General features: G+C 47.7%; 1 protein-coding gene across 2 annotated transcripts in view; it reads left to right on the top strand.

Moving 5' to 3' along the window:
* Window positions 1–16,080, top strand: part of UTP20 (UTP20 small subunit processome component) — a 121,726-nt gene that overhangs the window by 87,277 nt on the left and 18,369 nt on the right. For both annotated transcript variants that reach the window (XM_085886897.1, XM_085886898.1), the window contains 6 exons: window positions 70–180; window positions 359–438; window positions 587–656; window positions 909–1,091; window positions 5,842–5,973; window positions 8,596–8,725. In XM_085886897.1, the coding sequence (XP_085743023.1) occupies window positions 70–180; window positions 359–438; window positions 587–656; window positions 909–1,091; window positions 5,842–5,973; window positions 8,596–8,725 (706 nt within the window). The remainder of the gene's footprint in view (window positions 1–69; window positions 181–358; window positions 439–586; window positions 657–908; window positions 1,092–5,841; window positions 5,974–8,595; window positions 8,726–16,080) is intronic.

The raw sequence follows: 16,080 nt of genomic DNA, 5'->3' as shown, positions 1-16,080 counted from the left end.
ATCTTTATTCATTTTGTTTGGTTTGTTGAGCAACTTATTTTCTCTCCTGCTTTCCCGACCGGGTTTCAGGCCATTCTTGATCGGAAGCTAATGGTGCCAGAGATGAATGACGTAATGAAAAAGGTGGCTCAGATGTCCATCTCTTCCCATGTCGAGCCCATACGTGTTCAGTGCCGTAAGGTATGGTATGGTATGGCATCAGAGGCATTGTGAGGTATTGGACAGCTATCTCGCTGTTTGTCCTTTTGTACCACGGTCTTCCTTTCATTCCTCTCTCGACATCGAATGTCACCGTGTCTTTGATTGTGATGTATTGTGTTTTACTCTGTACCGAATCGTAACAATCTCACCCGTCCAGGTTTATCTAACGTTCATCATGGAATACCCGCTTGAAAGGAAGCTGCAAGAACACCTGGAGTTCATAATCTCCCAGCTCGAGTAAGCGCCAATCACAGTTTAATAATTGTCTTCGATTCGTACTTTTGTTGCCGTGGCAACCCACGAACCCTCAATTGTTTCATTGCGAGTTCATTCCGAATGATAGATCTGATCCGATTCTGTGATGACTGGTAGTTCTGCTTCCTAGATATGAACACGATACCGGGAGGGAGTCCGCGCTGGAGATTCTCATGACGATGTTCAAACTCTTCCCTGCGGTGAGTGAAGTATTTGTCAGTGACTGGAGTTCCACCGATGGAGTTTCATCGGCTTACTTGATACAAGTTAGAATGTTTGAACTTTGACCGCTTGTAGCAATGTCGCCAAGCAGTAACAGCCCAGAAAATGGTTGTTTTGTTGAGTGCAATGATATGACAGCAGTGGTTGGGCACGTTGTTGTGGTTGTACTCGTGTGACTGGTTTTGCTTTTCCACTAATTGTAGTTTTATTGTGGTTGTATGTGGTTGCAGGCCCTGGTGGAGAAGCACAGCGGTGTATTCTTCCTGCCACTGGCACTAATGTTGGGGAAGGAGTCGGGACTGCAAACCCGCAAAATGGCAAGTCTGGCCATCCGTGGCCTGCTGGATCGCTTGCGTCCGAACTGTCGAGTGCCGTTATTCAAGTTGACCTCTTCATGGCTTCATAGCCCGAAGGTAGCACCAATCAACCGATGGACATATTGGAAAATTGAGTGGTCATGCACAAATGTTTTTCAAGATTTAATGCTTCATTTGAACAAATATATGACTGAGTATTGTCAATACTGGGGTAGTGGAACCCTTGATGGGGCAAATTCCATCGAAAGGTGGATAAGCTATTGTTAGATAAGTGCAACCACCAAACTACAGCCATGGGGAAGAGGGTGGGTGGTATGCTGTGTCGTTGAAGCCTGGGAAGACATGTTCCTTCAGTGGATGACAATGCAATCCAATTCTGGCCCAACCTCTTTTGTACCATTTTCATGGTCGAAGTGGCCGCTGATTTTTGTTTTTCATCACTTATTCGTTAAAAAGAGAAGAAAAAAAAATCTTGAGCTGCAATACGAGGGTAGTTCAAGAACATTCCACCATTACTTGTAAAAAAAAAAAAACAAACAAACAAAAAAAATAATATGATGTGGTTCAAGTTGTTTATTTTCCAAAATCCCCCTCAAATTCAATGCTGCAGATTGGCTGTGCCCATTCTGTACATGTCCGCTGTGATCATCTCATCACCATCTTCAAAACTTCCCATGATGTTCTACCTTCAACCTGTGGCACAAGAGACTAATCTGGTGAACGGAGGAGTAGGAGGAGGAGGAGGAGGAGGAGAAAAGGTGGTCAAATCGACACATGGTTCCCATACCTGACTGGCACATACTCCCACACCTGAGCTGACCTGTTACTCTAGTCATTGCAACTTACTCTGGTGATCCATTGTGGTTGACTCTCTCCCCTCTCCTCTCCCCTCACTCTCCCCCCCCCTCACTCTCCACCCCCTCACTCTCCACCCCCTCACTCTCCCCCCTCCTCACTCTCCCCCCTCCTCACTCCGCCCTCCTCACTCCCCCCTCCTCTCCCCCCTCCTCGCTCTCCCTCTCCTCGCTCTCCCTCTCCTTACTCTCCCCCTCCTTACTCTCCCCCTCCTTACTCTCCCCCTCCTTACTCTCCCCTCCTTACTCTCCCCCTCCTTACTCTCCCCTCCTTACTCTCCTCCTTACTCTCCCCCTCCTCACTCTCCCCTCCTCACTCTCCCCCTCCTCACTCTCCCCTCCTCACTCTCCCCCTCCTCACTCTCCCCCTCCTCACTCTCCCCCTCCTCACTCTCCCCTCCTCTCTCCTTCCTCTCTCCCTCACTCTCCCCTCCTCACTCTCCTCCTCACTCTCCCTCCTCACTCTCCCCCTTACTCTCCCCTCCTCACTCTCCCCTCCTCACTCTCCCCACCTCACTCTCCCCTCCTCACTCTTTTCTCCTCACTCTTTTCTCCTCACTCTCCCCGCCTCACTCTTTTCTCCTCACTCTCCCTCCTCACTCTCCCCTCCTCACTCTCCCTCCTCACTCTCCCTCCTCACTCTCCCCTCCTCACTCTCCCCTCCTCACTCTCCCTTCCTCACTCTCCCCCTCACTCACTCCCCCTCCTCACTCCCCCTATTCACTCCCCCCTCACTCCCCTCCTCACTCCCCCTCCTCACTCCCTCCCTCCTCACTCTCCCCCTCCTCACTCTCCCCTCCTCACTCTCCCCCTCCTCACTCTCCCCCTCCTCACTCTCCCCTCCTCACTCTCCCTCCTCACTCTCCCCTCCTCACTCTCCCCTCCTCACTCTCCCCTCCTCACTCTCCCCCCCTCCCTCACTCTCCCCCTCCTCACTCTCCCCTCCTCACTCTCCCCTCCTCTCCCCCTTCCTCTCTCCCCCTTCCTCTCTCCCCTTCTCCCCTCCTCACTCTCCCCTCCTCCTCTCTCCCTCCTCACTCTCCCTCCTCACTCTCCCTCCTCACTCTCCCCTCCTCACTCTCCCCTCCTCACTCTCCCCTCCTCACTCTCCCCCTCCTCACTCTCCCTCCTCACTCTCCCCTCCTCACTCTCCCCTCCTCACTCTCCCCCTCCTCTCTCTCTCCCTCCTCACCCTCCCCTCCTCACTCTCCCCTCCTCACTCTCCCCTCCTCACTCTCCCCTCCTCACTCTCCCCTCCTCACTCTCCCCTCCTCACTCTCCCCTCCTCACTCTCCCCTCCTCACTCTCCCCTCCTCACTCTCCCCTCCTCACTCTCCCCTTCTCACTCACCCCCTCCTCACTCCCCCCTCTTCACTCCCTCTTCACTCCCCCCTCTTCACTCCCCCCTCACTCCCCTCCTCACTCCCACCTCCTCACTCCCTCCTCCTCACTCTCCCCCTCCTCACTCTCACCCCTCCTCACTCTCCCCTCCTCACTCTCCCCGTCCTCACTCTCCCCCGTCCTCACTCTCCCCCGTCCTCACTCTCCCCGTCCTCACTCTCTCCCCGTCCTCACTCTCCCCGTCCTCACTCTCCCCCGTCCTCACTCTCCCCCGTCCTCACTCTCCCCGTCCTCACTCTCCCCCGTCCTCACTCTCCCCCTCCTCACTCTCCCCCTCCTCACTCCCCCCTCCTCACTCTCCCCACCTCACTCTCCCTCTCCCACCCCTCTCCCTCCCTTCCCCCCCATTAATAGCTCCATCAGCGAAGCGACAGGTTGTATTTGCTCATCATGAATAAATGATATAATAATGTGAAATTAAATATTTGTAATTTGAAAACATTTTAAATCTAAAATTGATTTTAAAAAAATCAATTAAATGAGCGAAAACTTCAAAAAGCGTGGCACCGTGGACACCGTGGACACCGTGGACACCGTGGACACCGTGTCGAAACTCTTAATGTCTCCTTCCTCGTGGGAACCATAATAATAAAGATCACCGTGTGAGTCCTACAACCTGTGAAATTGGTTGTATCCGAACACATCTTCAGTCAGACGAGGAACGTCATGAACACCCTTTATAACTCGTGAACGGTTTGCTATATTTATTTATTTTTACATTGGCTGATGTTTGTGGAGGATCTGCAAGACAAATCGTGCACACGATAACACCGGACTTCACTTGGGTAAGGTCAGCCTCTGAACTCGGGGGAAGTGACCGAACATGCTGGGGCACTCTGGATACCATTGACGTCACCCCTCTCCACACTCGGCAGGACGGTTTGAGGAGAAACTTCCTTCCTCCACGAATGCTAACCTACAGGCTTTGTCCATGCTCTATCCTTTCAATGCTGAACATTCAATGAGTAAACAGCAGGTACCATTTTCAAAGTCTTGGAATGACTCATCTTGGGTTGGGTTCGAACTGCTGACCTCCCAGACTCAGAACGGAGACTCTAACATTACACCACCGAGTAACATGGTGTGATGGCTCAGATAAATTAACGTGCATTCGTCTGTGTTCAACACCAATGCTCTCGAAGATGAAACACCATGACTCTTGTCGATGTTACATATTTGGGGCAGAAAATGCTTGTTGGCCCACACCTGATGACCCCTATAAAATGGGTCTCATCACAAACCTTTTGTTACGTCTCCGAAACGATAAACTGCACACAATGTGCTGCTTACTTACGCACCACCGACCATACCCACCATGTCATGTGTGACTCGCTGCCTTAATAATCATCATTAACATCGTCATCCCAGCCTGGTTTGGTCCACTGCAGGATGATAACCTCCCTCGATTCATGTTGGGTTTAACTTAGTTTTGCAAGAGAGTCAGGGCAGGAATTAGTAATTTGTTCCAAGGTGCCGGAGATGGCTCACCTACTCTTCACAAAGGACACTGTGGGATCTTGGCATCTGTGGGACCTCTCGTTAACAATCAATTATAATTTGAACGTTTTTATTAAAGGTCCACAGATTCAGAAAAAAAATGTTTGTTTTTTTTATTTGAATGTTGATTTTTAAGTAATAAATAAATAAATAACTGAATGTGGTTTTTTATTCTAATATATATATATATATATATATATATATTTTTTTTTTGACGTGTTACAGTTAACAAAGCAAACTCATCAGACACCGCCCCAAAAAATTCCAGATAAATTGCCATGACATAATTGAGGGAAAGATTGTCAGCACGTCATGGATAAGGCCACACGACTCGCTCGCTTCAGACTCGTCAGAAAGTGAATTTGACAATTTTCTTTATCAAGAATCTGAGATTACGATAGTCAAGATCATTATGTAGAATATATGCCTGGTGTTGGCTTAATGGTTAGGGTCCTGAGTTCAAATCCCGCTCAGTTGCTTGAATTAATACCAGGTGGGGTTGACTCTGCCTCTCGGCAAAATGAGTGCCAGCTTGCTGGCATCCTGTGTCGGAGTGGCGACCCGTCCAGGATTGTGCCCAATAGCCAAGGAGGCTGCTTTAGCTGCACCAACGCTCTGCACAGAGTATGGTCCCCAATGGATGGGTGGATGGATGGATTATGTAGAATGTGTTGAGACCGTACACATATGAACTCGAGGTCGAGATTATGTCATGGGAGGGGTAGGGCCAACAGAGCATAAAAGGGTACCAAACAACATTAAAATCTTCATTTCATGATATTTATTCAAGAATAGAATAACGATTAAGTGTTAAGTGAAGCCATAATATTTTGTGATTCTGTGTACCTTTTAACTGTTTCTGCTTTTGAATTGAACGCCAGCAATTCAAAATGTCAAACTTCATTTTGCCACGAAAATAAAAGTGAAAGAACGATGATGGAGAAGACTCGACAGAGTCCCGACCATCTTGGTGCTCTCAAAACCTGGAGGGAGCTTTGTGATTCGATTCATGAATGCAGAGCTGATTCCACGTTGACATGAGAATACAATTGCTGATTTTGCTTCGCCGTGGATCCTCCCCACCCCCCCATCAGGTAACCCTCAGACGGCTGGCGGTGCAGGTGTGTGGCCTATTTGCAGATGTTGAAAGACTTCATTTTGAGAAGAATCTTCCGGGCCTCCTTCCTGTACTGCATTCAGAGCTCGAAGCCCCGTTTGATTCACAGGTCCTTGTTAATACCTTGTTTCTGTCATTAACTCTGCCAGTGAAGGTGGACGGAGGTGATGTCTTCATCCCTGTCTGTCTGTCTGTTTATGAGCATGATATATCAAAAAGGTGGGGGTGGATTCGGATAAAACATGTTGGGTAGGGTGCATCAAACGCCCCCTTTTTTGAGAAAGTTTGAAAAACACAACGGCGATAGGACAGATGTGTTCGAAAACATGAAAAAACATTTCTCATTTTTTTTTCAGAATTTTCGGTCATCATCTTGGGGGTCCACATCGGGGTCAAAGTTCAGGCACGCAGCTCCTGCGCATTTTTCAGAATAAGTGTTATTTTTCACTGGATAGTGATCAAAACTTGTGTCTGGTGGTGAAATAATTCTGACATATCAATGTACTGCTCCTTTGGTGATGCTTGTAACACGGTTGGCTTGTAGTTTGTTGGCACTGGAACATCTATATCACTGGAACATCACCAAAGGAACAGTAAGTACATTGATATGTCAGAATTATTTCACCACCAGACACAAGTTTTGATCACTATACAGTGAAAAATAACACTTATTCTGAAAAATGCGCAGGAGCTGCGTGCCTGAACTTTGACCCCGATGTGGACCCCCAAGATGATGACCGAAAATTATTTTAAAAAATGAGATTTTTTCATGTATTCGAACACATTTGTCCTATCGCCGTTATGTTTTTCAAACTTTCGCAAAAAAGGGGGCGTTTGATGCACCCTAATGTTGGGTGTGTGACCATGACGAATTGATTCGATTTTGGTGAAGATCCGGATCCGGATCAGGATACGAGCATTATTTAATTTTTCTCAGTGATTCTTCACCATTGAGAGAAGGGGCTAAAAACGATACATAGCATGATATTAACATTTTCACAGATGGATTTGGATAAAACGAGGTGGATGAGTTGGGTAGGTGACGAGAACTAGCCAATGAGATTTTGGTTCAGGTCTGGACGCAGTTCAGTGCGTTAGAAAATGTAAACCGTTCAGCTTGGCGGAGGTATGCGGTCCACAGAGTGCCGTTCTGGTTGATTGCTAATAATATTATTCAAGGACTATTTATGAACCATGGTGGAATTTATTTTATTTCTCAGAGAAGTGTGGAAAGGGAAGACAATGTTTTGGTTTTTTTTTTTTCAACACCTTAACCTCAACCAAAAAACACTTTTAAACACCTTAACTTCAGGACCTCCAAAACACCTTGAAGACTCTGTTTTGTATTCTTCATGACGTCTTTGGAAACCATCTCATGCAGTTAGCTTGATCGTGACGGGAGTCTCAAGGATGCTTGACCTGATCAAATACACAAAGGGAACAATTTTAAAGACCCAAGAGAGACCCCCTTCTCTTTCGACGCAAATGCACTCTCTGCTCCACTTCTCAGGTCATGACCCATGGAAGGGCTTGATGACATAATGTGAGAGGTCAATACACTGACGGAGTAGAGAGAAACGTGTGGACAAGACAAACCATAGAGTGAGGTTTTAGGGGACGGGTGTATGAATGACCCTAAGACGGACAGGACAACTGCTCACAGAGCAATGGCAGAGAGAGACAATTAATGGTGGATGGATGTTGAACTTTCTTTGGAATCAAACTGATTGTGAGTCGGTATGGGAAATAGAGATAGAGAGATAGATGGGAGCCAACTTCAAGTATTGGAGCAAAGATCAAAATTGGATAAACTCGTGCAGATTCATTTATCGGCTTGGCTTCAAGTCTCCTCCTCCTTCTTTTGTATGCAGCACATGGCTGCTGGTTGCGTCATTTGCTGGGAGCTCGGCCATGCCGTTGATGCAGTGCCCCTGTATATCAGAGCAGGAATATGTCGTTTTCTTCAGGGATAGCTCGCGTACTCTTCGTCAAAGACACCAGGGGATTTTTAACGTCCACCAACTAATGCCGGCAGATGGGACATGCAGTTTAATGTCCATCCGAGGGACTGCACACACATTGACCAATCACCCTGCCTGCGGAACACCAGAATGGCAGTTTACAGCTGGTTCAGGATTAGAACCCAGGCTTGACAGATTCGAGGCGAGTGTGTGTACCTCTAGACTATCTTGCCAGCTTGAATCGTTTTTGGTATCCTCTTACGGCTCTCGTTTGCTTTTCAAGGTTGGCACGCACCGACCAACATGTTATTGTTCAAAAATGTACACGACTCCAAGAGACAAGCTCCATTTTGTTCTGTTCTATACAACATTGTCTGCTTACATTGGGAGATTTATACAAACACTTCTCCTTTTCCTCCTGAGTCCTCGCACAGGTGAGATCCATCCATTCTACTGATCAACTCCAAATCAAGAGAACACTTCACAGTGAATGCCCACATGAGACTCTTCAATGTACACCTGCTGCTCGTACGTGTTTGTTTGAGGTTATAAGCATAACAGTGCTGCCTCGACGGTGACCTGGACAAGGCATTTTGGGTACTGTGGGTCTAGCTGTCTTACAAATGTGAACTACAATTACAGTTAATCTCCGAACCATCACAAATTAACAAATCACCATTTATTTCCCTATTTCCTTTCGTTCCAGGTATTCTGTGTTTCCCGCTTTTTGTCCATGTTTTTGACTGGTGGATAACGTGAACTGTATGCAGATGAACGAGTCCATGGAGAGGGCCTCTGACCAACTCTTGTTCTCTGTGCTGTCCCTGCTGAGCAAACTGCTGCACATCTGTCCTGTCCTCACGTCCACGTCTCGGCACAAGATCATGATCAACATCTGGGGTAACTTGTACAAGCTGTCGGCGCAGTTTGTGTGCTTATGATAAAATCCAATCCGGCATTTCATTGATGTGGTCCAGGTGCCGTTTTGGTAAATTGTAAAGGAGTGGATTCTGTGCACATGGTGAGCGGGTGGCGGTTCAGATGGCACAGAGAAACTTCTAGGGCTGATATCAAATCGGAATTATTGCTATTGAACTATTTTCCTTTGTGGAATTTTCAACAAGCAGAACTGAGCATCATTTCCTCCAATGTCTGAGGCCAGTTGATTGGCTTGCACTTGCATTACATCAGGAAAAAGAAATTCAGAAAGATTTGTGTACCTTTACAATACCAATATTGCAAAGGTTTGTCCTCTTATTTTTCTTTTCTTCTTCTTCTTTTGCAATCATCCTTCTTCTTCTCCTGCTTCTTCTTCTTCCTCCTTCTGGCACATCATCAACTTCCGGTTCTGGGTTTGGAGTGGCGGCAGAGTCTCTCAGCAGTCTCTGCCGACTTTATCAAAGTTAAGTTTCCAGTCGTTATTTGTCCCGTTTTCACTGTTATTTTTTTCACCTTCATGGTTGTGTTCCTCGTTCGGTTTTGTTTCAAAAATTGTGCTATTCTGTGAGTTTTCGTCGACCTTGTCTTTCCGGGTTCCTTGAAGCCTACCCATCCTTCCCCTCTTGGTGTACGATCGTGTTTATTTGTATTCTCTCCCTATTATCTTCAATTCCAATTTCCCTGACTTTCCCAACACCCCCTATCCCTCCCAACTTAACACTGTTTCTTGTCGTAAATTTAAAACAAAACCAAAAAAAAAACTACCTTTCTCCCTGCACACCCACGAGTCACAATCCTCCTCCTTCAACTACTTCTTCCTCCTTCTGCCAGCACACCATCTTTGTTCGACTTGAACTGACCCTCTCTCACCATTACCTTCACGATTTCTTCCTACAACCTTCCATTCCTGAATGTTAACTAATCTTCAAAAATCCATCAAAAAATAATAATAATCTTCCTTGTATTCTTTCTGGAACACCTCCTGGAACCACCTCTCTCTCTCTCTCTCTCTCTCTCTCTCTCTCTCTCTCTCTCTCTCTCTCTCTCTCTCTCTCTCTCTCTCTCTCTCTCTCTCTCTCTCTCTCTCTCTCTCTCTCTCTCTCTCTCTCTCTCTCTCTCTCTCTCTCTCTCTCTCTCTCTCGCTCTCTCGCGCTCTCGCTCTCTCGCGCTCTCGCTCTCTCGCGCTCTCGCTCTCTCGCGCTCTCGCTCTCTCGCGCTCTCTCTCTCGCGCTCTCTCTCTCTCTCGCTCTCTCGCTCTCTCGCTCTCTCGCTCTCTCGCTCTCTCGCTCTCTCGCTCTCTCGCTCTCTCGCTCTCTCGCGCTCTCGCGCTCTCGCGCTCTCGCGCTCTCGCGCTCTCGCGCTCTCGCGCTCTCGCGCTCTCGCGCTCTCGCGCTCTCGCGCTCTCGCGCTCTCGCGCTCTCGCGCTCTCGCGCTCTCGCGCTCTCGCGCTCTCGCGCTCTCGCGCTCTCGCGCTCTCGCGCTCTCGCGCTCTCGCGCTCTCTCGCGCTCTCGCGCTCTCTCGCGCTCTCGCGCTCTCGCGCTCTCTCGCGCTCTCTCGCGCTCTCTCGCGCTCTCTCGCGCTCTCTCGCGCTCTCGCGCTCTTCCTGATCCTTTTCATCGATCCAGCAGCTTCACTCTGTGTTTACCGTTCCATATTCACCATACACCTCGACGATTTTACTTCAACCTTCCCTTTTCCGAATGTTACGTAATCCTTATTTAAAAGAAATAAATAAATAAATTCACTTTTGTCTAGACACCTCCCATGGCCAAGTGCTTCTCCCGTAACCTCGTGATCTGTTTCCACCCCCTGCGTCTACCGATCCAAATTCACCATTCACCTCAATTTTTTTTCTACAACCTTTCCATTACCGAATCTGATGAAAACTCTCTCAAACAATAATAATAATAACAATAATAATAATAATAATACGATCTCTTATAATGCTTCATCTTCCTCTTTCACATGTGTGGTACTCATAACTATCAAAATGCACTACTCTTCTGCTATTTAAACAGACTGCTCTCAATTCGACCTTTCGTTCATACCTTGCCTAAAAAATCCAACTGTTACAGCGTTTCTTTTCTCCATTCTCTTAATTTGCCTTTATTGCATCCATCAAGAAATGTGTTTAATCGCATCTCCAACCTAAAACTTTTAAAAACCCAGTTTGCTATGAGTGTTTGCTTTCCATCAACCATTCTTTTTTTTTTCCAACTTCGGTGCCAATTCACCCCTCTCACCCCTCCCTCTCAAAACAACCATCACACTCTTCTCCCTCCAAGCCTCCCGCTCACGTTTCTCAAAAACTCCCCCCTTACCTTTCTTCCTCAACTCTCCCCTCACCCTCTCCCACCATTCAGCCCCCTCACTCACCCTTCTCAAAGTCCCCCCCCACCCCCTCACATCCACAAAGTTTCCTCCTTCTCCTACCCTCTCAACTTCATCTCATCACTCCACCTCCTCAAATCTTCAACTGCCTTCTCCCTCCTCTCTTGCCCCTGCCCTCTCCCCCAGCACCACAAAGCCTTTTCACTTCCTCATCTGCCCCCCTCTCCCCTAGTTATTCTGCAATCCCCCACACTCTTTCAACAACTCTCCTTACCTCCCCCCTCCTTCCTTGTCCTACCCTCCCCCTCCTCTCCCATCCCCTGTACCCAAAGCCTCCTCCCCTCCCTCTTCATTGACAGTGTGGACCTCAAATATCCGGGGCCTTTGCTCAAACCTTTCAGATCTTTCCATACAGGTTGCCACTGACAAACCAGACATAATCTGCCAAACAGAAACTTTCCTCCCTCAAGATGTCTCTGACTCCCAAGTTTCTCCTGACAAAGTGGAGAGCTTGCTGTCAAACCTCGGCTCAGATTCTGCAACCGGTCCAGATGGTATCAGCCCACGTGTCCTAAAAACCTGATACTCTGCTCTTGCTCACCCTCTCTCTCTGTTCCATTCACCCTCTCATTTGCCCAAGGTCATCTGCCATCTGCTTAGAAATCAGCAAACATGTCCACCCTGCACAAAAAAGTTGCAAAAACAGATCCCTGCAACTTCAGACCAATCAGCCTTCTTCCAATCATCAGCAAGGTTATGGAATCAATCATCGCTTCAGACATTAAATCCTTCCTCTTCTCCAATGGCCTGATTTCTGATCATCAATTTGGTTTCAGACCAGGTCACTCTACCCGAGATATGCTGCTTCTGCTCTCCCAACAATGGATGGAGGTCCTCAATGCCAGAATAAAATCAGAGCCATATCCCTCGACATGTCACGTGCTTTTGACACGGTCTGGCACCCTGCCCTGCTCACCAAACTCTCTCGCTCTGGTATCCAAGGCCATCTCCACTCATGGCTCGCAGACTTCCTCTCCTGTCGCAGTCAAGGTGTGGCTCCAAATGGAGTTTTCATCCCCTCTTCCTGTCCATGCTGGAGTTCCTCAAGGTCATGTTCTGGGCCCTGTTCTTTTTCTGGTTTTCATCAATGATCTCTCTGACTCTCTGGAAAATCCTCTTTATCTCTGTGCTGATGACTTCGCCCTCTACCGTACCATCTGTCATCCCTCAGACCGGCAAGCAGCGGCTTCTTCGCTCACTGCAGATCTGGATAAAATCACAAACTGGTCCAACATGTGGAACATGTCTTTCAATCCGGACAAATGTCACACTCTCACTATGTCTCTCTGAAAGGACCATTTTGAACTCCCCCCCCCCCCACCATCTACTTTCTCAACAATCCTCTGGAAGAATTCCTTTCTCTCAAGCTTCTGGGTCTCAGTATCTGCCATGATCTTTCCTGAGAAAGCCACATTTCCAACCTGGCCTCCAAAGCCAGTCTCCGACTGGGAATCCTCCGTCGTGCAAAGTCCTTCCTTGGCCTACCTGAGCTCCTGACCACATACAAAGCTTTCAGCCACAGCCTGATGGAGTACTGCTCTCCCCTCTGGGCTGGTGCTTCTTCCTCCCACCTTTCTCGGCTTCACGCTGTGGAAAACAAGATATTCGGATCTTTTGTATCTCCCACTATGAGGCTGAGTCTTTGGGCCTCTCACACTCTCGCTGCAGGCATGTTGGTGGCCTTTTTGTCTTCTCCCGTCTTCTCTCCAGCCTCGCCCCCCCCCCCACTCTCTCTACGATTTGTCCCCACCACATTTCCTTTGTGCGCTCAAGGTCCCCCAACAACCCCCTTCTGGTAAAACTACCAAAATCACGAAACACTGCTCACCTTCACTCTTTAATTCCTCTTTTTCCCACCTTTGGAATAAACTCCCACACTGTTCAATCGCATTCTTCTCTCCAGGCCTTCAAAACAGTTGTTCACCACCACCTCTTATCGTCCCCCATCCAAATCCTCAATCTTTTCTACCCCGTTAATTCTCCCTTAACCCACCTCCTTCAAATTCCCTGATTTCCTTCCTGAAAGTCCCTGTATTGTCCATCTTGTATACCCTGTGTTCCCCACCCCATCCCTCTCCCTTCCACAGATCTCATGTCTCTGTTCCCCACTGTTTTGTCCTTCCCATTCCCACCCCTCTTGTTTCATGCCCCCCTCACTGTGCGTTTTGTGTTCGCGCTCATACGAGCTTCGCAAAGGTATTAAAAAAAAAAAATAATAAAGTGGGATGCACAGTATCCCGGAAGGTAGGCAATGGACAAATTGACATCGTAACCGGGGATTCCATCATCATGAATGATGTGCTCAGATTTGAAGACCAGACCGTCCAACCCGATGACATCCCCAAGTTTTTAGCAGCACTCTTCTGACGTTCCTCACAGGAACACGACTGCGCTGATGTCATTGCAAACTTTGAAGGGACCTGTCTGGAAGCCAAACAGTCTGGACCAAGGTGATGGCAAATTTTCGGTTGGCTTAAGCCGTTATGCAGACAGCGCCTTTGTGGGTCTGTGCTGGAACATCGTGACAACAACCTCCTGACTATGTTATTGAGTACTTGTTGGTTGATGGTGGAGCATTCAACAGCTGATATTTAGCACTTCGGTCGCATCTTCGATTATTGCCGAGGTGAAGGCCTCCTCCACCCGACGTGGCCTTTGCTTGGAGCATTCAGACCAAGCACGGCCATGAGAGCTGGTGGGGTGAGAGAGAGAGAGTAGTTGCACTAATCGGATGTAATTGAACATTAACGTGCATGTTGGTGGAGCGGCTGAATTTGGAGGACGAGAGAGCGCCCTCATTTCATTGTCCGCATTGAGTTTTTTACCCCATGCACGCAAAGTGAAAGGGGGTGGGAATCGAGCAACTCATTATTTGTCTCTGTCTGTCTACAAATGTCAGTTTATGATCAAGGAAAAACATGATTTCAATTGATTGTTATATTTTGAACATGACTCGGCAGTCAAACAAAATTAAAAATCATTCCAAACAGGAAACTAACTTTTTTTATGGATGTTATGAAGGACACAAACAACAGGCAGAGAGAACTAATGTAATGTGTTAAATCAGGTGGTGTATCAGACTTCAAGCCTGGTGTGGTGCTTTATGGTTGGGGTAGTGGGCTTGGGTTCCGAGGATCCTGTGTTCCAATCTCACTCGGCTGTTGATCCATCCATCCGAGGTCGGCAAAATGAGTACCAGCATGCTGGTATCCTGTGTCGAAGTGGCGACCCATCCAGGATTGCTCCCAATAGCCAAGGAGACTGCTTAGGCAGCACCAAGGCTCTGCACAGAATATGGATAAGACTTCTGAAGTTTTTTTTTTTTAATCTACAACCTTTAAAATCTTTCAATGCAATTGTACACTTGAACACTGCAGAACATAAATCGCCTTTTCGCACTTTGCAAAATCCTTCCGTATAGCAGGACTTGGACAAAATATTATGGAATTCTTTGTCATCATGACCAATCAAATTTCCCCTTTCGACCCCATCCATGTCCTTATTTCTCAAGACTGTGTGGGGAAAGGTGTTCCATTAACTCTCCAGCTGTAGATGTGAAAGGAGTAAATAAATATAAACTGCTCTAATCATGTTGACTCGAGGAACGGGAGAGGTACATCATACAATGCTAAATTGCACTCTGCTTGAATAAGACTCACCAATGACAAGAAGATTCTTCACTAAACCTTTGCCTCAGGTAAAACACATTTTGACTGAGTAATCCACAGGCGATCGCCGACTTTGAGGTCAAGTCAGGTATGGGAGCATGCGCCAGAGCAGTGCGTCGCTACGTACACTTTCCGCTGGTACTCCAGGAGCCTCCGTCTGGCCACCCCCCCCCCCAGGCAGATGCCTGGCCCATCCCAATCTCCTTGAGATGCCAATCAACCTGCTGCAACCACGAGGCACGTGGTCGGCCCATTGGCCTCCTCCACTCACGAGACTCCCTCGCTGAGAGAATCTGGTGAGCAGGATCAGCGTCAGGAAAACGAGCCACATGTCGGTACAGCCGCAACTGATGCTCACGGACTATGTAGGTAACAAATCTCATTTGAGTCTCTCAGCAACCGCTCGTTGGACACAAAGTCTGACCAGCGATAGCCAAGGATTCTCCTTCGAGATCTGGTACCGAAGGAATTAAGTCTTCATCTCAGATCCTTGGTCAGAGTCCAAGTCTCACATCCATAGAGCAAGACTGTGCAAGCACCAAGGACCTGGAGACTCAGACTGCGTCCTCCCGCACAGGTACCGGCAGCGCCACACCCCATGATCCAGTGAATCCATGACTCCCCAGGCCCGACCCAGACGTCTATTGACCTCTGACTCGCAGCCAGCAGAGACATGAATATCACTGCCAAGGTAAGTGAATCTCTCCACGACCTCAACATCCTCACCACAAACAGGCATGACCTTTGCAGGCATGACTATGAAGTGACCTTTGCAAAGTTTTCGTGACTTTGCTGCACAAGGCCGACCCACCAATTTGATACCCAGTGGCATTATGTCTTCTGAGGAGATGTTGCAGTTTGATGCATTAAAACAGAAAAACATTTGGAGGAGAAATGAAATGATGAGAAGAATCAAGAAAGAAGACTTGGCCACCCAAAGGCCTGCATAAAAATACATCCTTGAGGAGTTTTTCAAACTGGAGAGAGTGCAGTCAGACTGGAGCCAATCGGAATTCCAAACCTGGAGAGCATGTTGAGGAAGAGCACGATCACCGACAGTCTTCATTTGTGTAAAAGTGAGGAGAGCAAGACGTGGACAATGAAGCGGATTACAAGTGTGGAGCCATCTGTGTGAGGCAATTTATTAGTTTATTACGAGCGACGAGCATATCTTATATTTAATTATTATTCAATTGATCGATTGATCTCGACTTGTGCAGCGACCATCTGTGCCACAAACAATGGTGTTGCATAGT

The sequence above is a fragment of the Eptatretus burgeri genome, chromosome 6 (genome assembly GCF_056783735.1).
Source record: "Eptatretus burgeri isolate ZD-2024b chromosome 6, Ebu_testis_v1, whole genome shotgun sequence".
Taxonomy (NCBI): Eukaryota; Metazoa; Chordata; class Myxini; order Myxiniformes; family Myxinidae; genus Eptatretus; species Eptatretus burgeri.
This window is presented reverse-complemented; position numbering and strand designations above follow the sequence as displayed.